Below are 25,288 nucleotides of genomic sequence, written 5' to 3'. Positions count from 1 at the left end.
CTGAATCTATGATTTCACTAGCCCAAAAAAAGTTATATAGGTTTTCAGTACCAGCTACGATTTCCCTCTTGTTGAGCAGGCTTAAAGTCCAATTAGAGAGCTCTTGGCTACTGCCATAGTATGCATGTCACTACTATATCTGAACACATGCCATACTGTTCTGGTTGTTGTTGTGATTAATAGGATCTTAGATGGGTATGACTCTTGGTTGTCTTTACCTTTTGAAAGTTTGCATGGCACTTTCTGGTGCCATGAAATCTACTCCTCAGGGAGTCGTTAAGATCAGGTCTAGCTCAGGAGTCTCTAGACTCTGTTTATGAAGTGCATGGTGTCTTCAGCAATAGGAACTTACCTTCTACCTCCTGGGCAACAAAAGGCAATAACCATGGCTTGTAATGCTTTGGGAGTCTCTTTGATAACCCTAACCAACAGCTCAAAGGAGGGTGTCTTATGTTTGATATTGGGAGTTTTGTTAGTTGGCCTTTGGTTCTTGGATGGACCACTGTCAACCCAGATGACAAATTTTCATTTAAGCTATATGTGTGTGCATGGTTGCACCCACATTTACTTACATGTGCTATACTTATTTTAGTAGGTAATTGATAGAATTATTCATATGCCTTACAGGCATTGTTGTTCTTTTGCTGCAGCTAATGCCTAAGAAACACAAACACGAGATTCAGCGCCCACGTGGAGTTTATTGAGAGAGGGGGGAGAAAGAGGGGATAGCTGGTTGCCAACCGAAAGCAGGAGAGAGAGAGAGAGAGAGAGAGAGAGAGAGAGAGAGAGTAAAGAAGCAGAGAGAGGCAAAGAGAGAGAAGCACTTGGCGCGCTTGCTTTAAAAGAGGCTTGCGCATGCTTAACTGAGTTCTCTGGCCACCAGGTAAGCTCCAGGTAAAGCTGACATAGGGATGACATGGCCTTGAGCATCCCGCCCATTGTTGGGGCGGGGGTCAGCTGGCTGCTAGTTCCTAACAGGCATCATTACTTTTATTTTACTTTTCTCTCTCCTTCTTTCATATTTATCTCTTCCTCCTCCTTAATTTGAGCCCTCCATTTTCCCTGTTTCTCCCACAAGATCACTTGCAGAGAGCTATTCTGTCCCCTCTTTCTCTCTTCTCTCATACTCTGGCAAGAGTTCCTTTTTACTTCCCCGATTCCTGTGGTTCCTCCAGGGCATGTACTCAATCTGAGGATTCAGAGCTATGACCCTCAGACGACAGAGGACATGGGATATTTGTCTTTCTGGGCTTGCAATACCTGATTTAGTAAGATCTTTTCTATTCTAGCTCCAGGGTGGTCAGCCAAAAAAACATCATATTCTGAATATTTCATTGGGTCTCCATACATCTTATTTCTTTACTTTTCTTACTTATATATTGGAGAAACTGAACACTAATTTTCTATGATCTTCTAAATCTAAAGATCTAAAACTACTGTGCTGTGTGCAAATATATAGCTGTAAAGGAATATCTTGAATGATGAATAATTTATAAATTTTCTGTTTAATTAATCTGATTGTTCATTAATTTGTAAATGAATTGCAAATTTCACTGAGTACAGTTCCATTTTTGTGTTAGTAAAACAAAGAATTCTGTATTTCCAAGATGCTCTGTTATTTCTGGATATATGAGTGAAATTTCATTTGATATTATCTAAATTTTATCTATTAATGTTTTATATAAAAATCACTATTAATACATAAATACACATTCTTTTATTATCTCTGAAAAAAATTATCAGCTTTCTGTTTTTGCTAGAATTATAGATTCATTTAAATTGGTAATGAACAGAAAGTCTGGATTAATAATTATTACAGTTTTGTAATTGTGTCTGAGGGTATGTTAATTAAAGATGACAAATGTTCCAGAATTGCAATACAATAAAATTAGTTAGCATCAGTACACATGACATTGATATAAAATGACCAAAAAACACTTTGCCACTTAATTCACATTTCAACTTACATGTTTGTTCATCTATATCCACTGTGACACAGAATTATAAACAACCCCCTTTGGGTAGCTCTGAATCAAGTGAAACAGAGAAATTATCAGGAATCTATACAGGAAATGCTAAAACCCAAGGATATGAAAAGTGTTGGAAATGCTCAAGGAAGTGAGTGACTAACTCTAGAATCACATATCCTAGAGTTGTATCTGCTTCTACTCTTACAAGACCTTTGTGGTAAGCAATCAGTTTCCATCTTGTCTGTTACTCATAGCTCACCTAGCTGTGTTCCTCCTTGGGTGTGTTCTTTCAAGCTCTGACTTATAACTACTTACTTGGCCCCTCTATATGTATGTGATACTGATAACCACAATACAATTTATATACATGAAATGGTCTTTGTTAGCATCTAGTCTTCAACTCATCTTACTGCAACCTATCTATTCACAAATGTCACAAAACTGGTGGCTATCGTGACACTCCCTTCTTATCCTTCCAACTTTATGATGTTATCAAATGTTGCCTTAAAGATCCCATACATGTCCATTCCCTTCCTCCTCTTTACCATCAGTGCTGTATTAAATTAAATGAGTTATTCGTTCTCTAGAATACTATAAGAGACCATTAAGCTAACATTTTTCTACTCAATAGTGTGGTTTCCTTACTACAGTAATATTAAAAAAAAATGGAATAATGTTTCCCGAATTTTCTAAGTGTTTGAAGTAGATAAGAATTCAGGCCATGAGCTGATTATTCTGGTACTAGAGGATTGAGAATCTTGGAAATTAACAAGGCTGAGTCTTTCCAACTGGGCTATGACCTCTTTAAATAAGGAATATATATTATTTAACTCTTTATCCTAGCATCTGATATACCTCTTTGATTATAGTAAACAATCACAAGATATTAATGGAATGAATTCATCATTCTACTTAAACTAAGAAAATTTGACATAGAAGTTTCTAGAAAATATTTCTTGCTCTAGATATAATATTTTGATATTTCTTGCCATAGGAATGACCTTAATTGTGCACCTGATTACTGAAACTATAGAATATAAGGCATATAGACTGTCAATATGTGGATCATAAATTTTATCATTCATTTTGAGATTTTTGATCCAGTTTTTAATAAAAATTTTAAGTTTTATTGAAAATAGGTATTTTGGTTTGTACAGTATATATTAGGTTAAAATGATAAACTCCTGCAGTAGTATCACCTCAGAGTTCCAAATAGAGCCTCATGTAGTTCATGACCTTGGAATAAAATCATGTGTTCCTCCTCTTTCCTTGTTCCTCTGCTTAATAAAACATACTAATCTCAAACATGTGGCTTTTATTTGAAAGTCATGTAACATCTGTAATTATCACATTGCTCATACTTCCAATTTATAAGCCAATTAGTAGGCATGTGGGATAATTTGATGTTTCATTTGCCTACTACACATACACACACACACATACACACAGACACTATATATATATATATAATTTATGAAATTCTGCTCTGGTCAGCATCACTATTCCTTTTTTCTATTTGGAAAAAATTAAAAATTGAGTCAGTGAAACCAAAGAGAGTAAGATTAAATTGGATAAAAGGAGATCATAAGCAGAAGATAAACTGAAACTGAAGGACTAAACAGAAATAGAAAACCATTGTAAATTTATTCATTCATTATCTAACAAACAATGAACTCTACTTTTCAACCTTTTTTTTTTTGCTTTCCTTTTTTACAGCCTGTTTTTATACAGAAATACAGTCATAATTATGTGTCATGACCTTTGAAATCACACTCACTGAGCTTGTGTCATAGATATTTGTTGAGCAATAAATTAAAGAGGATTACAATGTGTCAATCTCTTCTTTTTGAGTTAGGAATGCACTTATTGTATACATGTGAAATAGATGTTCTTATATAACTATGCAATCCCCATTCTTTGAACCTGGAGAAGAGTAGAGCCAAGTGACATAGAGTTTGTCATACTTCAGCAGCTGGAGCTATAGATAACATATTCTCCATTAGTAAGGCTGTAGGCAGGGTAGTCTCCATCAGCAGGACTGTAGATAACATACTATTCATCAGCATGACAGTAAGTAAGATACACTCCATCAGCAGGACTGTAGATAGGATACTCTCCATTAGCAGGACTGTAGGTAACACTCCATCAGCAGAATTGTAGGTAGAATACTCTCCATTTTGTTAGGAGCTGTAGATAGGTTATCTGTCTGTAGATAGGTCTCTGTCATCTAGAACTGTTGGTAAGAAGAGCTACATTGTGCTAGGATCTGAAGAAGTGAGAGACAAATATGTACAGCTTCACTATAACCAACATCTCAGAAAAGTAAACAGATTTGGAGAGAATGGGTCTCACAGTTCATTTTACATAATTTTTTTTGTAGAGAACCAGAGCCTTAATTTTTCTCAAAATATATATTTTATTTAAGGACAGTTTGAAGAGGAAGAATCGTTTATGAAATGCTTTTTTGAATCCAATATTAGATGTTAAAGCAATATATTGTCTCTACTAACATTGTCTGAGACATGTGCTGCTGACAAAAACAAGTGATATGCCACTCTCACTTTCCAATATCCAGAGGAGTCTTCTTAGAATACCTTCTAGTAACATATACACATCAGTATAACAAAATAGAAAATTACTGACCATCTTGTACTAGTATTCTTTAGGAAAAAAACAAAAATCCTGAACAGTAAGTGATGAGCAAAGCCATTTCTGTAACAGTGATGGAAGGCTTTAAAGTGTTTAATGATGCTGAAAGGAAAGTCATTTCATTGAAGACAGGGTTGGTTTCTGAGTATGGAGACGGAGACAGAGTTTTTCACCTATGAACACCTTGAAGGAACTAATTTTTTTGTGGTGGGGACTGTAGTGTGCATAGCAGTATGTTCAAAAGATATCTATCATCTCCTCACAGATGCTAGTACCATCACCTAGTCGTCACAGCCAGACCTTTCTTCAGACATTGCCAATGGTATTTTGAAATGCAAAATACTTGTGACTTTAAAACCACAGATATAACACTGATTGTGTCTTCCCTCTCCTGGGGGGGGGTCTTTTAATTAACACAATGTCTTCTGTGAACCTCCTTTGATTGTTGCTGATTTGATATGCTCTCCCTTTCAGTGAATCAAATTCTCTTATGCCTGAATTAGCTTGACCAATTTCATTAGCAATCTCACACCCAGTAATCCCATTAATTTATTTGGTGTCAGAGAATCCCCTTTGGCCTGTAGTTTTTCTATCAACATCACACTTGCCCTAAGGAGTAGCTTGCATATTACAGAAAGCCAAATGAATGCTTGTTCTAATGCTAGACACATACCTGAAAGTAGAATTCTTTCACTGCTCTTGGCTACAAAGCAAGAATTTCTTCCTGAAAATTTTTATATCTCTTGGGAATACTTTGAACTACTGAAAACATAATAGAAAAAATAAGTGCAGTAAAACAAAGTACAACATTCTCTTGCATTTTTTTTTCATCTAAAGTAATATACCCAGATATGGTTGTAGGTTTTCTTGTAGTTGTATGTGACTGGCAACGTTTTAGAAATGCATGGATAAGAGAAATAATGTGTGTGCAATAAATCTATAGTAAGTGATTTCTCTGATGTGTAAACCACAACTTTTTTTCCCAAGAATAACTAACCAACCTCACAAGGTTATTGTGTGAACAAACAATGGTAATTGATAGGAGATCTCAGCCCAGAAGAAAGAAGGTATCATCATGTGTACCATATTATATAGAGAAGAAAAAACACAGATATTGCCATACTTTTGTCTTTCCATACAGTTCATCATATTACTATGATCAATATCTCCAAAAATGACTTATTGGGGTTATTAGTCTGACTTATTGATATTTATTTTTATCATGCATGGGGCCCAAATTCAGGCCTCTAGACTGAGAAATGTTTAAAAGTGCCAGATTTAAGGATGCTTGTATCAATCACTTGTATCTCAATGTAGTACAACAGCATATAGAATTTTCCTTGGATTATTTCTTACTACAAGTTGAGAATGTCACTGCTCTAATTTAGAACTGTAACGTAATTTTGCTTTAATATTTTTGAAAACAAAATTAGTTATGAGTAGCAAAGCTCTCACTAGATCCATATAGTTATTTCTCTATAGAAAATAAGACAGCCTGGAAGTAGAGCGGCCACAAATATACATACACATGTAAATAAGATCATATACACATTTTCTCACATAGACATACATACACCTTCATGAAGGTAACTCATTGTATTATTACATTTATTACATTCATTTGTTCTTTCAACTTCCTGTTGTTTCCTTGCCACAAGATATATTTTAATTAAAAAATTCAACATTAATATATTAATTGGTGAATATTATATATACTTATCCTGCATGACATGATTTTTAAAATTAAATTTATTTTACATCCCAACTGAAGTTTCCTTTCCTCTTATCCATCTATCCCCTCCTCATACCTCCACTTAACCCCACCCCCTCAACCAGCTCCTCCTCTGTTTCTGTTCAGAAAGGTACAGGCCTCTCATGGGTACCAATAAAGCATAGCGTATCAAGTTGTAATAGGACTAAGCACTTCCCTTTGTATTTAGGCTGAACAAAGCAACACTATATGAAGAATAGGTTGTCAAAAGCTAGCTAAAGTATTAGGGTCAGCCCCTTATTCCACTGTTAGGAGTCCCATGAGTAGACCAAGCTACACAACTGTCATACATACAGAGGGCCTAGTTTAGTCCCAATCAGGCTCACCAGTTGTTGGTTCAGATTCTGAGCTCCTGGGAGCCCAGAATAGTTGCTTCTGTGGGTATTCATATGATATTTTTGACCCCTCTGGCTCCTACAATCATTACTCCCTCTCTTTAGCAGGATTTCTTGAGCTCAATACAATATTTTAAAACTTTACATATTACTAATTTTATAAATTGAGTAATTAACATAGACATTACTCCACATACTTCTACTTCCTTGGCAAGAGATCTACTCTTTTAATTTTCAAGATTATGCCTTTTTTTACCCTCTGAGATCATACCCCAAAGAGGTTCACTGGGATCAGGAAACTGTGTGTGTGTGTGTGTGTGTGTGTGTGTGTGTGTGTGTGTGTGTGTGTGTGTGTTTGGGAGAGAGGTTATGTGTTCATGTACATGTGGAGAAAAACTAATGTTTCAGACTGTTCAGGGGCTCCATGTGTGGTCAGCATTGAAGTGTAGACATTCTTGCATTTGAGTAATGAAGAATGCCTCTGCATTAGTGCCATATGGTTTCTGAGTAAATTGTGAGAATGTTCCCAAATATATTGTTTAAAGACGTGGAAATTGCCTATGTGGGATCAGTATTGTCTTATGATTTACTATTTTTCAGAGATACATATACATAGTTATATGTTGGGGAATCTATACAGGATGGCCAGATGTAAGCCTTATCATTTGAATCAGTGCATCCACATTTCTTCACCAATGCCAGGACATGCAGGTTGTGCTGTAGGTTCTTATTGGTTGGCCATCTGTAAAGTATTCACAGCCACATTTTGTTTTTTGTTTTATTATTATTATTTTAGAATTTTCATCTGAAAGGCTGCATGATTTTACTGTTACAAACTGATTTTCCTGTAATAGTGACTTATATTTTGTGCTGATAGAATTCTTTAAAATGAGATGATATAGCCAAAGCACTATGATAATGATCACCATCCTTCTCTTGCAGCATACTACATATACAAAGCCCAGATATTTCTATCACTTAACTGCCAGAGAAAAATGTGGTCAGTTCTCCTCATTGTAAGCTTTTGCAGAAAGTAGGAAAGCAAACTATTAAATATAAATCCAGAGCTGAACCTAAATCTATTCTTTACATGGAGCAGCAATAACATAAGAAACTTGATCATTTATACCACTGACATCAGTCTTCATGCTATATAATTCTCTTTGTCTATGTGTGACTTATAATAGCTTTTCAGGACACATAGGCATGTTATAAGTCATTATAAATATCCACAGAAAGGCAACTGATAGCATTTAAGAGTTAAACAGAGCACTAGTCATTCAAAAAAATCATTGAAGTTTGAAAAACATACTCTCTTTTTAAGAGCACCCACTTTAAGTTAATACAGAGCTAATGCTCCACCCTGAAGTAAAACTGTAAATATGACATCCAGGGGTGAATATTTTTGTTGGGTCTCTTGCAAGGCTTTTCCTATGGTACTAGTGCCTTAAACTTTAACCTTAAAATACTGTTCCATATATTTGCTGTATCTTGGTGAACTGCTCATATGCCTTCAGGCACTGCTCTACTTCTAATATATATGTTGATCTGTACTTGGTGGTATACATTTAAATGTATCTCTTGGGGAAATAGAAATGGATTCTAGGTATCTACAACATCACATTTACAGGTTCTTCTAATAAAATTTACTGTTTCATTTTCTAGTGTTTATGCACGATGTTGTGTCAGGGAGTATGTGTGCTATGGTACACATGTGTCAATGAAAAGGTAACTTTGTGGAGTCAGTTTTCATCTTCCATCTTTCCATGAGCTCCAGGGAATGAACTCAGCCTTTTGGGTTTGTTCTGCAAGCATGCTTACCCTCTGAGCCTTCTTGCTGACCATGTGTGCTTAGATTCTCAGCAAATGACCTGAAATGATGATGATTGAAAATTTCTTTTTTGATGTTTTTTTTTTTTTTTCTTTCACAGGATTATACACTCACCATGTATTTCCAGCAGTCTTGGAAGGACAAGAGGCTTTCATACTCGGGAATCCCATTAAACCTGACCCTTGACAACAGGGTAGCTGACCAACTCTGGGTACCAGACACCTACTTTCTCAATGACAAGAAATCATTTGTGCATGGGGTCACAGTGAAAAACCGAATGATAAGGCTGCATCCTGATGGAACTGTCCTCTATGGACTACGGTAAACACTTTTCTTGCCTTGCTTTGTTTCACTGTTTTGTTTCCTAATTTTACAAGTCAGCAGAAGGGAGAGAAGCCTATCTTTATAGATAAGCTCATATGTATAGCTAACATATCTTTGGCCAGAAAAATCTTGTGATCTGTTTAAGCTCCAAGTAGGCAGCATTGTCCATCAAGTGTAAGTGAGAAGTTTTTGCCTTGACCATCAAATAATTTTTAAAAAAGCATTAAAAATCATCATTGCAAATAAATTTAAAGTTATGTCCTTTTTCTCATCAGTTGTTCGATTATCTCAGAGGCAATCAGAACTGAAATTGATTTTGGGTGTTGCATGTCATTACTTAATTATGAAAGAAAATAACACAGTTTTTGAAGAAAATGGAAATTGTGGGGAAACTTTGAGCAAAATCATAATATTTTCATTTCCTTCACTTTTTTTATATTTTAGCCTCTATTTTTAGGTCAATATTCAATTGACCTATGAACTGTTTTGAGACATTTTGAAAGAGCTTCAGATTGGTGTCCAGTTTTCCCAGAGAGTTTAGTTTATTTGGGTATCAGTTTTTGAAAAATAAGTTTCTTCATTGGATTGTGCTGATAACATTGATCAAATACACAGAGGGATTTTTATACATTCAGCTTTGTCCCATTGCTATATTTATTTAGCCCCATAAAGGATCATCCTCTTTTAATTCAGGTGTCTCTAAGCCAAGTCATGAAGGCAAAGTGTGTATCACCTTTAACCTTATATTTATATTTTGAGTTATTTGAAATTATACATTCTTCATATTCTGCTATAACTTTTAGAACCAAATTGTCCCATCTACCCCTAAGTTTATTATGAAGAATTTCTGAGTCAATTGGTTAGTATGGGAATAATTAACATCATAAAATTATAAAGCTTTCTAGATCGTGAATATGATATATCTTTGGGCTATCACTCATTTATACAGCTGCTTCCTCTATCATAGTGTGTTGTGTTTATAACTCAAGTAAAAAGATAATTTTGTCTTTGACTTAGGTCAGCAATGTTTTTTACCATTTGCAACATTTCACGTGATTTTATTTTTTTTTTAAACTAAGTCATAAAAATGTTATAAACATGTATAGATGTCTACTATTACTCTTGGTGTAATTGAAGACTTAATAATTGAAAAAACTAAGCTATATTTCAAAAATTCTCTTCCATTTTTACCAAAACTGTAACTAAATTGTGGATTGTTTAAAACTTTGGTATCACCTTTGGAAGTCCTTTTAGAAGCAAAAAGGTTTAGCAAAAGCAATAGACTTTATCACCAGTTATTTGCTGGGGAACAAAAATGTACTTATATGTTTGGAAACAATGAAGGTTGAAGTTCCAGTTTAGAGATTCACCTCAGGCATTTTAGATATTATTGCCGGCACCTAACAATGGCAATTGCAGTATGAAAAATAACACTGGAGAATTATGAAGTCGAACATATCATTTTGCAACTTGAGATGCTGTGCTCTGGACATGATATGGCTGTTGTGCACATGTATTCACAACAGACACGATCAAGCCAGCTAAAAATTGCAATATACAGCGGAGAGGGAATCTCTAAACTTTACCCCTGGTTGAAAAACATGGTAATTGATAGGGATAGGGATAAAAGTCACTTTTTTCTGGAAGTATGGCCATTGGTAGGGTTCCACACCTCAGCTGATGATGAACTGCCCATATAAATACATATAAAATGTTAAGGGAGCACGTGAAGTTGGAAAGGAAAGGTGATGGGAGGGTCTTAGAGGAAGTTGGAAGACATGTGAGGGATGAATATGATGAAGATGCATTATATAGATGTACTAAATTGTCAAGTAATAAATAAAAAAGAGAAAATTGAGACACAAGTAGCCTAGGGTTTGTCTAAGGCCACCAAGAAACAATGGAAGAATTAGGACCAAAATTCATGTATTCTTTCTCTCAAATCTTAGTTTATCAATTATATTCCCATTCAGATATACTTAATAGCAAATATTCCCTTCTGAGTTCAATAACACTGCTTTTTACTTTTCAGAACAAGCAAAGCCTGTAAACTTTAGCTTGTGAACAGATAGTAATGGCCATCCAAAGAGAAACACAAACTATGCTTCCATTGCATGGATTCCAATTTCTTTATGGAATAGTCTTTCTCCTCAAGGGACTGATCTCTACTCTGATGAGTCCCCTTGCTTCTTTTCTGCTCTTTCATCTTCTTTGAATTTTTTTTATTTCACCAGAAGCTGTTATTACTCAAGACACCAAAGTGTAACAGAGACTGTGTGACATCTGAAGCTAGAGGATAGAGGTCAGGCTTGACAGTCATGACTTTCTGATTGCTTGACCTTGAACAAATATATGAATTTGATGAGCCTAAGTGTTATATTATATGTAGAGAGGGCTTAACAGCCACTAACTGATTATTGAGATGACCTTAAGAAGTAATTAATATGAGACTGAGTACATAGTATATTCTGAGTCATAGTTCTCTAAATTGTGCTTCATCAAATGCTGGAAATTTGCCTTCTAGTTGGCTCTCTGATCAGAACACAGATGCAGGTGTCCAATTAAGAAAGCACTCAATGGAGTGCTTCATATGTGCCTCCATTCACTATTCTGACCCGGAGAATAGTTTTCCAGGAATCAAGGGGGCTTCTACTGTGGCAGTGCAAGAAGCATCTGGAAAGGACAGCCAAGAGACACTTAGCTTACACGGTCCCTGTCCCCTTGCCAGCTGTTTGCACTCCTTGGGCTTCTGTCACATTTCATTTATCATCCTATCTACTAAATCCTGTTCACTTTAATTCCCAAGATATAACATTTCCTAGTTGTAAAAATGAAGATCTGCCTGATTCTCATAAAAGCCTTTTAAAAGAATAGCTGTCATTTATCATTCTTAAGCACACAAAGCAGAAAGTCTTTATCATATAACATATGTTTTGGCATCTTTAGGACTGTACAGTACTTATTTTAGACATGAGTAATTGATACAATGATACTGATGGCTCTATCCATTTTCATAAGTCCAGTTAATAGTCAATGTGAATGGGTCCATATATTAACAAGTAATTTTAGCAATGATTGGATTGCTGTACCAAAGCCCCTTTAGCCTGCTTTTCCATGACCATAAAACAACATTTTTAAATTAGATTTTTCTGATTTCAAATTCAATATGAGATGCTATTTTTTAAGTCATATGAAAATACAAAAATTTTTAAAACCACTATAAGTCACATTTTACACTCAAGATGTAGTACCTTCTCCTGTAAGCACTTGAACAGAATGGTATCTGATATAGGATAATACTGAGTAACCAGGCTACTATCTAACATGTCCCTAGCAGAGTGACCTCTGCTGTGGCAAAATTCATTACTCTAAGGGTACTGCCACAACTATTACTTCCTTTTTTTAAATAGGATTTGGTTCTCTAATCTATGAACCTCCTCATATCCGCTAAAACTGGCAAAATCATTCATTTTCTTAGCAAGTCCCTCAATGTCATATATCAAGTCCTTAAAATTCCCCTTCCTTTCCTCCTTCTTTCCATTTTGTTCTAACAAAGTTTTCTCTTTTCTCTAGTCTTAACAATAGCATCTAATCTTATTATTGCATGGTCTTTAGACTCGGCACCCTGTTTTGCTTACATCTTCAGATCTTTCTCTATATTTATTTCTTAGCCTTGGTTTCTCTCTTTGAGTTTTGTAGAGGTGTCTTGCCCATAAACCTATAACAGTGGCCACACGCCTTTGGGCATGGCTTTAAGTGGGCAGAAGCGGAAAGAGGAAAGTGTGATGCATGGTCTCTACCTGGCAGACTCTTTCTCTTCAGTTAGCAGATCTGATCGGGAGAGCAGAAAAATGTTGTGGCAGGTATTTACTATTATCTGTGTCAGTGTCCCCCAATAAACACCTATTTATCATTCATCTTTGGTCTAGTGAAATCATTACACCCTCGCTTCAGTTGGTGCTCCAGTGTGATTGGGCGGATTCCGAGACTGGTCCACCTCTCCTTTATCACTATTCACTCCTCAGTCCCTATCATCAAGGCTTCTACCTTGCTTAAGCTGCTATGCCTATTGTTACTACAGTCATTGCTCTCTGTCTGCTTGACTTCTTTGAATGAGTTCATGATGACCGGTCCTGGCTTGAGGGTTTATTTTTTCTCTCTAACGTGTGCTATAGCAGTAATCCCAACTTTGATCTGCTCACTTTACTGAACAACAGTATCTAAAATATCTAAAACACACACAGTAGCAAGTGTCAGAGAAAGTTTTCTTTTTTTTATTATTTTATTTAATTTTATATAACAAAGTCCAATTAAATGAAAACAAACACTTATACACAATATTTGGGAATTTGGGCGTCGTTCTTTCCAAACTACTTCCTGCTGGTAAGGGGCGCTGTCATGGGGGATTCGAAGAAGATTCAGATATCCTGGCTGTAGTCTGTAGGGCTGTTTTGTCCAGCTGTTTTGAATGTAGGATCACCTTGTACTCTGTTTCAGGCGGTCTGGCGTAATCAAACCACATTAGTCTGGAAGGAATCCACATCTTTTCATTTTCTGTGGAAACAAAAATAGAAATCCTTTTCCCCAGTAACTTGTCCTTCAACTTAAATTTTGGAGTCAAAGCATTTTTTTTAATTTAATTTATTATTTTACATGTCGATCCCAGTTCCCTCTCCCTCCCTCCTTCCCTCCCTTTTACCCTCTCTGCCCTCTCACATGCACTCTAAACACCCTCCCCTCCCATCCCCCCACCCCAATTCCATATGTAGGGGAATGCCACCCAGTTGGGGTCACGTAGCTCTGACAGGTCCTGTGAAGTAGGGACTAGGGCTTCTCTCTTGTCTCTAGATTAAGGCAGTTATCCCTCCATGGGGGATATGTTCGCAAAGTCCTTTTGTGCACCAGGAATACATCCTGGCTCCACTGTATGAGGTCTCTTAGACTGCTCAGTCCTTCTGGCTGAGACCCATATTCAGGGGGGCCTGAGTCAGTCCCATGCTGGCTTCCCAGCTATCAGTCTAGTGGCCGTTAGCTCCTCCTTGTTCAGGTAAGCTGCCTCTATGTGTTTCTGCTGCATGGTCTTGTCCTCTCCATCTGCATCTGGGTTCTAGTCCGACTCAGTGTTTATGTATGGGTGTTTGATCCTGTTTTCAATAGGCATTAGTTGAGGGCAAAACAACTTTGAGATACCATCTTACCCCTGTCAGAATGGCTAAAATTAGAAACACCAGTGATGACTTATGTTGGAGAGGATGTGGAGAAAGTGGAACACTCCTCCACTGCTAGTGGGAGTGCAAACTCATACAGCCATTTTGGAGATCAGTATGGCGGTTCCTCAGGAAAATGGGAATTAGTTTACCACAGGACCCGGCAATCCCCCTCTTAGGCATATACCCAAAAAAAGGCATCTGTTCAACTATGTTCATAGCAGCACTATTTGCAATAGCAAGAACCTGGAAGCAACCTAGATGCCCCTCAATTGAAGAATGGTTAATGAAGATGTGGCACATCTACACAATGGAATACTACTCTGCAGAAAAAATAATGGTATCTTGAAATTCGCAGGCAAGTGGATGGCACTTGAAGAAACCATCCTGAATGAGGTAACCCAGTCACAAAAAGAGGAACACAATATGTACTCACTCATATATGGATTTTAGACCTAGATCAAAGGATCACCAACCTATAATTCACATCACCAGACGAACTAGGATACAAGGTGTATTCTAAGAGATTCATATAAAGTCCCTCACAGAACTGGGAAGGGACAAGTCCCCCAGAGCTCAGGTGAAGTGGGGGGGGGCAGCGAATGGAGAGAGTAGTAGGAGAAAAGGAGGGGGAGGAAAGGAAAACATGTGCGACCAGGAAGATTAAGCCTGGTTAGGAATAGAAGATAGGAAAGAGAGAGAGACAGAGACAGAGAGAGAGAGAGAACATAAAAGAGGGAGGCAATATTGGTTTGAAGATAAAATTGAACACAAAGAAAGGTCTAGAGAACTACAAGACTGCTCCCAACTAACAATCTCAGCTTCCGTGGAAAGGCTATCATAAATGCCCTTCCCGGAGAGTGAGATCAACAACTAACTTCTCCAGAGAAAGTTTTCTAATTGGATACCCGGTATCTGATTTTGGATGTTCTGCCTTTCTACCTGACATACTACTTACTTCATGTCATTTGTTTGTTTGTTTTTCCTTACTAGTACAGCCTCTTATCCCAGGTGAGAGTAAAACCATCAGCATGTTGATAAATCAGCACAAACTGCAAGACATCTTCTTCATCCCTGAAACCTGATTTATTGCCTCTAAATCGTGCTTGTTTAACCATCTTTCCTGCTTACAAACCATATCTCCCATCTAAATTAACAGCTTCACTTACTATCAACCACTCCTTGGCCAATTTTCTTGCTCAATTTTTCTATCTCTTTATCATTACCATTGGTATTCTTTCTGCTAAAAGCCCTTTCCCTCCCCCAATTCAGTGGATTCATAGCTTACATAAATTTGGTTTCAATTCTCTATCTGGAATCCAAAAACCTCTAGTTGTTTTTCTAAATACTTCTAAGAGATTTCAAGTTAAACTATGCACTGAATATTTTTTTAAAAAAAAAGTTGGCAGAAAATGATACTTTAATGGGACAGCATTGATGCACATTACTGCAACTCTACTGTTTGTTGAAAGCCCACTCCTTCTCTGCCTGAAAGGGGCAGGGCTGTTTCATTCTGCTCCCCTTGAATAAATAGATGGCATTTCCACTTCATTATCTCACTGTGTGTCTTTGTCCATGTTTTCCCCCTTCATGAGGGCAAACTCTTTCCCATATTCCTTCTTTGTCTTGAAATTTCTTCCATGAAGATAACCACATTCATCCTAGCCCAGAAGAAAACTCTCGTTTCTTACAGATCACAATTTAATCCCACCAAGACCCCTGGGTTTGCAACTCTTTTGCAACACTTTAACTTCTTGTGTCTTGGATCTGATTACATTTTATGTAAAAAAAAATGTATAATAGTTGAATATACAAACTATATTTCCCTAACCTCTTCCAAACTAAATGATTGCCCAGTCAATGTTTGCAAAAGCAACATTAATATGTGCAGAATGCACTTACTTGACTCATAGCCATCAGCTGCAGTATTTCTTTTTATCTAAATGATGGCTTTTAAGCAAAGAGTGATTATTGCTACTAGTGACCAGATGTATTTGGTCTCTTATGCAAACATCATCCAGATGGTTGCAAACTCTAGCTCTCTCCAAGGCCTATACATTAGGGGGTTAAAAGACTGTTGGTTTTTTTCCTTAAAAAATGACAGGCATAGAATAATTTAATTATGTGAAGCCATCTAGTGGAGTATTTAACCTCCCCAGAAAGCCCCCTCCTCCTTTGGTCTTCCTATTTTAACTCTATAAGTCTTGTCCTTTTATTATTTTACAGGGCTTCTCCCTCCATCTTCAACTGGAAGTCAGCCCAGGGCCAGATTAGGTTAAGAATCTGTGAAAGGATCTGTAGATGAGTGGTTAACACATTCACAGTAAGACTCAGTGTGTATATTTAGGAGTCTACATATCTTCTGAGCATACACAGAGGATACCATATATACCATATCATTTTAATTAATATATAAGGATATCTCCACATAAGATTTATCTATAACCATGTATAAACATTTGAAACTATACTATAGCCCAGCCCTTTACTTTGTACTCCACTTACATTGCCACATTTAGTTGTTGCCTTGGCCCTGTGAGCTTGCATGGTGCTTATGGTACCATGAAAATTAGCCCTCTAGGAGACAGGTTTTAGGTTAGCTTCCAAAGGAGGGAAGTTACCAAAATTCCTAGCCAGCTGTGATGCCTGTGAATTACAAAAATGACCCTTAAGGTGGTGCACAAGTGGCACTTTTACCTTTGTGGAAATCACTGACTCTGTAATTGGATTTATGACTCACTTAACAAGAGGAAAACCATGCCTGTTACTTCAAATCTAGCCAACTACACAGGGTTAGTGAAATCATAAATCTTAGAGGAGAACCTATAGCTCCACTTTCACTAAGCCAGAACAATCCCTAACTATACTCTTTAAGTGTGTATGCACCACAAATGAGTGTAGTCATTTTGTATTTTTTAAATCCCATTTAAATTTGTCTTGTAATATATAATACATTTACATGGTTCCAAATGCCCTATCTAAGACAAAACTGGCTTTTTTATTGTTTCCCCTTCCCTCCATTATATTCTTGCCTCTTAGATATGATCATTTTCATTTGTTTGATATTTCTCTTCCACTTTTATAGATACATATGGATGTTCATTTCTTTGCTATGGAAGGCATCACAGTACATAAATTGCTCTGTTTCTTAAAGCCACTTTTACAAAACTACCTATAAATGTTGAAAGCAATATTAAACTCATCGTTTAACTGTTCATGTTCTTAGCCCCTGCATAAAGCCCCTTGTCATCCTACATATGCCATTCTTGAAAGACCATGTGGGTTTGTCTGTGTTTCTATGTACAGTGACTTTATTGTTCTCCATTACAGAAATAAAAATAATTGCAGAAGTTACACACCATATAAAAATAACTCTCTCAAGATTGTGAACATTTTCAACTATATGAAATTTTGTTAAGTCCTTCAACACATAGCAATGGGTCCATGTTCCAAAATGAATTTCCTGAACTTTGGCATCACAAATGAGGCTATTGCTCACCAGAAGCCTGGTGTGGGCCTCAGGAGCACACCTACTGTATTTGTACTGCTAGCTTTACTCCAAATTAATTTTTTAATATTCCTGTTGCAGTGCCTGACCACGGGTTGCGTCTGAGAATACGTCTGAGAATAAAATCAATGGTTACACTTATATTGACTGTAAAAGAAAGATAGATTCTTACATTTCCTTGGAGGATCATCTTATCTTGTCTTGGTCTTTATGATAAAGCAACTAGAAAGCAAAGGCAATTATCTTGATAATACAAATCCCAAAATACAAAAATGTATAGGTACCACTATTGATTTACAGAGAAGTTTGGAGTTCCTAAATGTTTTATATTATCTCTTTGTATTGACTGTAGACCCTGAAAATTGTTCTCTCTCCTAAAACTTGGCCCACACAGAGCAGTTATGATTGCATTAAAGAGCTCTTTGGCGTCTGGGAGGGAGCTCACTGAGGCATAAACTAAGCAACAGCACTGTGGAGTTGAATGCAGAGAGTGGATGCATGGGGTAAATATGCTTGTTTTTTTGCAGAGCACTCACTGATATTGACAAATGTACACTGTAGGAGAAAGAAGCTTGTTTTGAGTAGAAGAAGACAAACCATGCATAAACACATGAAGATAAAGAATTCTTGGAGATTCTCCTTGCAGGTCTCACTGAAAGGCAAGCTTAGTATACCTCTCACTGTTTAGTGGCCTTATGTCATATAGTTTCATCAGCCAAATACCAAGAAAGCCATTTAAAATGGTTTCCAAGGAATGCACTGCATTATTTGCCTAAGATTTTTAATGAATAAGTAATTATAAGAAAATATTTATGATTAAATGATGTTTCTTAAACTCTTCTTTCTCATACATATATCCTTATGGCTAATTTAAATACCTAATAAGAAATTTACATAATTGTGCATTTATTATAGCCTCTGTGTGACCATGTGATCTGTGAAAGTGTCATTATGATTAATGCTTTGTAATTAATATAGAATATTAAATACAAACAATGACCAAATAATATATTAAAATATATCCCAAATTTATAGGCTTGGTTAAGTATCCTAGGGGAAAATAACAAGCGTGAACTGTTAGAATGCAGAAAAGAATGTGAAAAAGAATGAAACAGGAGGAAGTTGAAGACAAGGAAGGAAAGGGAGAAAGAGAGCAGGTTTTAAGGAGGAAAGGACCAGAGGAAGCTCAGCATCTCCAAGATGTGTCATAAAGTTCAGCTCCTTTTTATATTGTAAAAGAGACAAACTGTCAAGAAGATTTATTATGTTCTATGTCCATGTGTTAAAATCGTTCCTTTAAGTGTGTGTGTGTGTGTGTGTGTGTGTGTGTGTGTGTGTATAAGTGTGCATGCACAACACAGAATCAGAGCAATAGTATTCCTTGTACCTGAAGTTACATGTTTCACGTGATTGTGAGCTACCAGACACGGGTACTGAACTTGAATTAAGGTATGTTTCTGGCCCCTCCTGTGTGAAACCTCTAAAGCTATTTTCTCAAAAACCCTCAACTTTTCCATGATGACCTCATTAAAAAAATTCCATACTTATTGTTCCAAATGTGTATCACTTATAAATATTGATCCATTTTTACTTACATTTATGTATATATGAATACATATAAATATTTCAATGTAATTTTATTATCTTTGAATTTGGAAAAAAATTTTTATGTAGATATTGACTTAATTAAAAATTAAAATGTTTTGTTTACAATAATCATTCTTTTTTAGAATCGAGGTAACAGTATTATGGATACATTAAGAATAAACAGATTAAGGCAGCAAAAAATGATACCCATTAGCATATAGTAAGGACAAAATGAATATTCATTTAAGGTGTAAGTAATGATACTTAGATTAAAAAAAACATATACTGTTCACACACTCATCAGCATTAAAATAAAAGTTTAATTTCTCTTTGAAAACCTTTTGAGGCACCAAGTTGAAGCTAGGCTCCATTCCACGTTTTGTTGTAGATCTCAGATAGTGAAATGGTAAGCTGAGGAGCCATACATCGTTTTAGTGCACTGTGATTTAACTTCTAGTTTTGTATATCAAATATAGGCCATAGGGTATTTCTCAAATATAAAATTCCGCTGCAGGTTTTATATTAGATGTAACACTACACCTGCTATGTCATTTTCCATTGTCATGTATTACAGTATCAAGCTTTACAATGTCCAGATATGGAGACTTTATATTTTACATCAGTAGCATGCTTATGGATTTTTTTTTTCAACCTCTTATCACTATTATGGAAGAAATTTATGTTACCCTAAAATGCAATTTAAAAAATTATTATTTAAGGCTAGAGTTTGAGCTGACTCATTTTTGCAAATCAATCCAAGTATTCTGGTCAGTCAGTAGGGTATTTACAGTACCCAGAATTTCCTTGTTACCTGCAAAAGGGGTAATCAGAGCCACATTTACTGGAATGAGTGCCCTGGTTCTCCAGAGTATTTAAGCCCACAGGCCATATTTGGAGAGGATAAAAATTCTTTTCAGTGTGACTTACTCTTTTCAGCCTCAGCTTGGGAACACAGAATCCTATGTTCAAATAGAGTGTAGTGTGCTGGTCCTCCAGAGAACAGTCATAGTAAAGGACAAACAGCTCAGCATGCACTCAGTCTGAAGCAGGAACTGCTTCTCTGTACCTCCCAGGAAAACGGCATGCTTTATCTTTCCTACATCTTTTTTGTTGTTGTTGTTGTTGTTATTTTTAATAAAGGTAAGATGCAACCTATTATCCAGCATCTAATAAAACTGCAGTGAACTAGAGCTGAAAGAATAGACTAACCCATTTCCTTCTAATTACAAAGAAGTGATTTGCTTCTTTTCAGTGCCTTTGAAAAAAGAAAAAAGGTGTAATGATGGCAAATAATTAGACTGTATGGCACAGTTTAAGGAGGGCAGATGCAACCAAATCCAGATGTCCTGCATGCAGCTGCTGATTAACTTCTCCACTTGAATGTCTTCAGACATTTTGAAAACTGTATCCCCGCCCCCACAACCAAACAGAGCCCCTTGGCTTCTCCACAGAAGTATTTTCCACAGTTCTGTTCCTTCAGTTTTTCAATGTAAGAGCTCAGTGGCTGCTGTATTTTTCCCAAACAGTGTTCAAACTATGAGCAAGTGTGTTGTTTTCTGTTCTTATATATATAAGGGTGGTCAAGGTGCATGTGAGGGGGCAAAAAGGGTAAGAGAGAGGAAGGGAGGGAGGAAGGGAGGAAGGGACGAAGGGAGGGAGGAAAAGAGGGAGGGGGAACTGGGATCGACATGTAAAATAAATAAATAGATAGATAGATAAATAAAAAAGAAGTATCTTATTGTATGGGCTAACAAAGGGTGAGAAGAGAAGGAAGGGAGATAAAGTCCAAGTGCAGGACAACAAAGAAAGCCCCTAACACCTACAGTGAGAGAGCAGGAGGAGCAAACAAAACTCAGAAGTGATTCAGGAGGGAGGACAGAGGAGGACAGTGTCCTGCAGCTGAGTAAGGAAAGTGTGTCAAAGAAGTGTGTCAGTTGTGTGAGGTCTGGTAAACATGTCAAGTTAATTAAATGCTAATAAAATTGACCATGAAAGTTAATAATGTAAGGTTATGGAGACTTTGATATGATGGGACTGGGTAAAATGATCATGCAAATTATGAAGCAGAGCAGAAGAGACATGGAAGAGTGGCGCTGTAAAACAACAAGCACATTGATCTGGCATAAAGATATGACAGAGAAGAAAAATTTCTTCTGAGTTGGGAGAGGGAAGAAATACCTAGACAATATCTTAAGAAGGTGAGAATGTATCATATCAGCTACAAGAAGTGGCAAAAACCTAAGCCAGGAGCTTGCAAAGCTCATTCATCAAAGCAGGAGAGAAGGCAAAGTCTCCAGACACAAGCACATAGAGAAGCCTGGTTGGTGGCAATATTTAATTGCCACAATAACTCATTATGAAAAGTAATCCCATTTCCCCTTCTCAAAATGGGTAAACTGAGGCAACATTAACCATTTAGATAACCTGCTTATGGAAGCATGGTTGAAACAGAGCCATCTAGAATCCAAAACCAAGCAGTCTATATTAAAGACCTAAGTGGCCACACATTGTTCTAATATAAATGTACCATTGGGAGTAGTTCATTTTCCATCCTGACTGTTCTCTCAGACTTGGTTCAGATAATGAATGATGGTATTGTCAATGTAGCAAGTGGTGAAATACACATGGGTTGGCACAGAACTGAGAACCTTTTTCCCATGGTACAAAAACTACAAAAGTCAGACATTCGTTTTTCAACATGTGTAGCCACAGATGAGATGCTAATATAGCCACATAAATTTCAAGATACTTTGATTTATCGACTTTGTTCTTTGGGAGTATTATACGGGTATACAAAATGCCCTATTTTGTCACCACCGACATTTCCCCTCTCTATAGGTCTCCTTCCCACATTGTATATGTCTTCTAGTTTTGTTTTGTGATCCATTGTTTTGCTGGGATTGATAATTGAGTGCTCATTTATACCATTTCCTCTAAGGTGCAGGGGACATTATACAAGAAGTAGTGGAAACACTATATGCCAGCCATAAGATTGGGAAAATGATTACAAAATGCAAAAGGCATGACATTACCATGATCTCATAACAGCTGTGGTTGCTTGTATTGGTCCTAAATAACACTGAAGTTGTCAATAGCTAATTGTGGATAGGTTCCTCCATGGCTTCTGGCAGATTCTATGGGATAGATAGTCACTGTCTTCAAATAATGTATTCATATACTATTTCTTGCATGCATGTATGTGTACTGCATATATGCCTGGTGCCTACAGCAGTCAGAAGAGGGGGGTTGGATCTCCTAGAACTGTCGTGGGTTCAAGGAACTGAACCAGGTTCTCTCTTCCTTTTCTTTTTTTTCTGAAAAGAACACTTGTCACAAAAAATGTCTCATTTATTAGGTTCATAGAAAACATTTAACTGTATAAAACTTACAGGGAAAATGGCCATATTTGAAAACAGCTACAAGGATTAAAGTAGAACACAGTATTATAATGAGTAGAGTCACAGAACATACTAAAGGGGTATGTATAGTCAGTCCCACTGGAACTTGTAGAATCAAGTTCTTAAATATTGATTTATACTGCATGCTGTTCCACCAGCAGATCTTCTCACTTTTCAGTGCACAAGGAGCTGCTACTTCTGATTAAGCCCAGCATTTCAAAATAGGGGACTCTTGGTCACAATACATCAGTAAATCTTGATTGTTGACCACAATCAGGGTGTTTCCATCTTTACTATGTGGCCGGTGTTATCAATAATGCACAGGCAAAAAAGGCCTGGAAACAATCAATTCACTGTGCATCTTGTCGTGCATAAATGAGGACTTCAGATTCTTTGGACAAATAGTCGGGGGCTTCTATATTAAAACTTTCAGACACCATCACTGCCTCTGTTATCTTTTTCTCTCATAATGAAGCCAACTCATCCGGATCCACAAAAAGTCCTGCTGGGATGTGATGTCTAATTAAGAGCCGGCAAGTCTCTAAGTCCTCAATGCTTTCTCCAAATTTCACTTTTATTAAAAGGTCTCTGTGGAAACCATCTTTCAAAAATTCTTGCCTCAAAACACTCCGGCATCCTGGCTGCCTGCGCTGTGGCCTGGCTGCTCCTCTGCATGGCTGGGCTGGTCGGCAGGCTAGTGCATACTTCAGCAATGCGCCCTTCAGCTATGGTGTAAGGGCCACTTGTTCTGAACCTGGTTCTCTTTAAGAAGAGCAACAAAAATTCTTAACCACTGAGCCATATCTCCTGCCCTATATTTGGGGGTAGAGGGGAATACTATATATATATTTTTTTTTTTGAAAAATAGTTTTATTAGGTAGTCCAAGCTGACTCTGAACTTGGCTGCATTTCAGACATGTTTCATATTGTCTAGGCTATCCGTGGTTTTAAATATCTCATTAAAATGGAGATAAAATATAGAAGGAAATAGGGAAGCTAGGAAGTAGAGAAGTATAATAACTCATCTGAACTAATGAAGCCTGTTATTGCTTTAAAGAAGATATAGATTTAATCTGCGTTAAGTCTCAACCTGGGAAACTTTCAAGCAACATGTGAGTTCCATTTGTTTATACTACTGGGTCTAATGAGGAAAAGGTTCACTCTCCAATCTCCTGCTGCATAACTTTTAAAGATAGAACCAGTGCTTCATTGCAGTGACTCTAGAGCAAGTAGGCTGATGGAAAGAAAAAGAAAAAGAAAAAGAAAAAAAAAACCTCAATCTTTGGAGGCAGGTGGACCAGCTTCATCGCCTAACTTGATAGTCTTGCTTTACTCCACCTCCTTGAGACCCAGTTTCCTTATTTTTTAAAGCAGGCTTACATACAACCATTTTTAAGATCTTAGGAGAACTATTACATATGAAGTGAGAACAACAGTTTTGTGTGTTGAATTTTTTTTTCTTTTACCTTCTCATGCCAGCCTAACCTCACTAGAAATTTAAAACATAACTTAGGTATTCTGTCCCTGAATGTGAGGCTGATTAAATAGATTTTTAAGTTGAATTACAACTCTGTGATGCAATAAGGTAAGGGGAAAGAATCACAGAAATTAAAAGCATGAAATAGGAGGCTGATAGTCTTGGAATGTAACTCTTAACTTTATGTCAACTATATGACCTTGGATACAACAATCTGTTTATACCACAATCTCTTAAATAAGATCAGAATTCAACCAACAATGCATACTTTTTGAGACCATTAAATGAGAAAAGTGTAATTAAAATTTGTAGTGAGCACTCGGTGGTGCCTGTACTTGTTCTTAGAATTTGTCATGTGGGTTGAGTGTCCATCCTTTAATATGTGGTTCCACTTGCTGGGGAGGTGTGACAACTTTTGATTAAATGGAAGGTCCTTTCTTGGCCCATAGAAAATCACTTGGATTACCTTTGATGATATCTGCTGCTATGTCTTTGAATCTCTCCATTTTTGTTCAAACTAGACAAAGAAGAGGAATTTTATTCTCTCCTATGCTCTGGGGTTTTCATCATTAGATTACTGGGTCCAGAGGAGAATATAGCCATTGTACTGGCACAGGAAACTGTGCTATTGCTCATTATTTTCGAGTACTATGTACTTTATTCTTTTGTGTCACAGGATAATTCTTTACCAAAGAAAAAACTGTATGTGCCTAAAATACAAAGTCATCTTTATTCACCTCATATAAAGAGGGCAGTGAAGAATGCCATATTTTAGAGAAAGATAAGAAAGTCTCTAAAGATTAGCCTCCTCTCTCCCTTTTATCTAGAGCTACACTTGCCAAATGAGATGCCTAGAGATTTCATTTCCTCTAAGAAGCTTAAGGAAATTGGGAGTCATGGCTGAGCAGAGAATTTATGGTTGAATGTAGAGAAAATACAATATAACGAGATACTTTGTTTGAGGTCCTTTCATGCACTGCTCTTATCTGCATCTTTATTCTCTGAAGTATTCAAAATGCTGCTCCTTCATGACTCTGAGAATAATCAGCCATACTTAAGTCATTCACAGTATTACTCTCACTTTGCTGTGACTAGGTATTCTAGTTATGTTTTGGCTCATCGTTTCCAAAGGTTTTTCCAATCAAGGCAGAGAGAGAGTGGAATTCAGAGCAGAGCAACTCATCTCACAGCTGAGAGAATACTTAGAGAAAGAGAAGTGGCCTGAAATAAT

General features: G+C 36.8%; 1 protein-coding gene across 3 annotated transcripts in view; it reads left to right on the top strand.

Annotated features, from left to right (window-relative positions):
* Window positions 1-25,288, top strand: part of Gabrb1 (gamma-aminobutyric acid type A receptor subunit beta1) — a 455,282-nt gene that overhangs the window by 177,180 nt on the left and 252,814 nt on the right. For all 3 annotated transcript variants that reach the window (XM_051198076.1, XM_051198075.1, XM_051198077.1), the window contains one exon: window positions 8,657-8,877. In XM_051198076.1, the coding sequence (XP_051054033.1) occupies window positions 8,657-8,877 (221 nt within the window). The remainder of the gene's footprint in view (window positions 1-8,656; window positions 8,878-25,288) is intronic.

Source organism: Phodopus roborovskii, unplaced genomic scaffold, assembly GCF_943737965.1.
Source record: "Phodopus roborovskii unplaced genomic scaffold, PHOROB, whole genome shotgun sequence".
Classification (NCBI taxonomy): domain Eukaryota; kingdom Metazoa; phylum Chordata; class Mammalia; order Rodentia; family Cricetidae; genus Phodopus; species Phodopus roborovskii.
The sequence above is the reverse complement of the archived record's forward strand: the minus strand, read 5'-3'. Positions and strand labels throughout refer to the sequence as shown.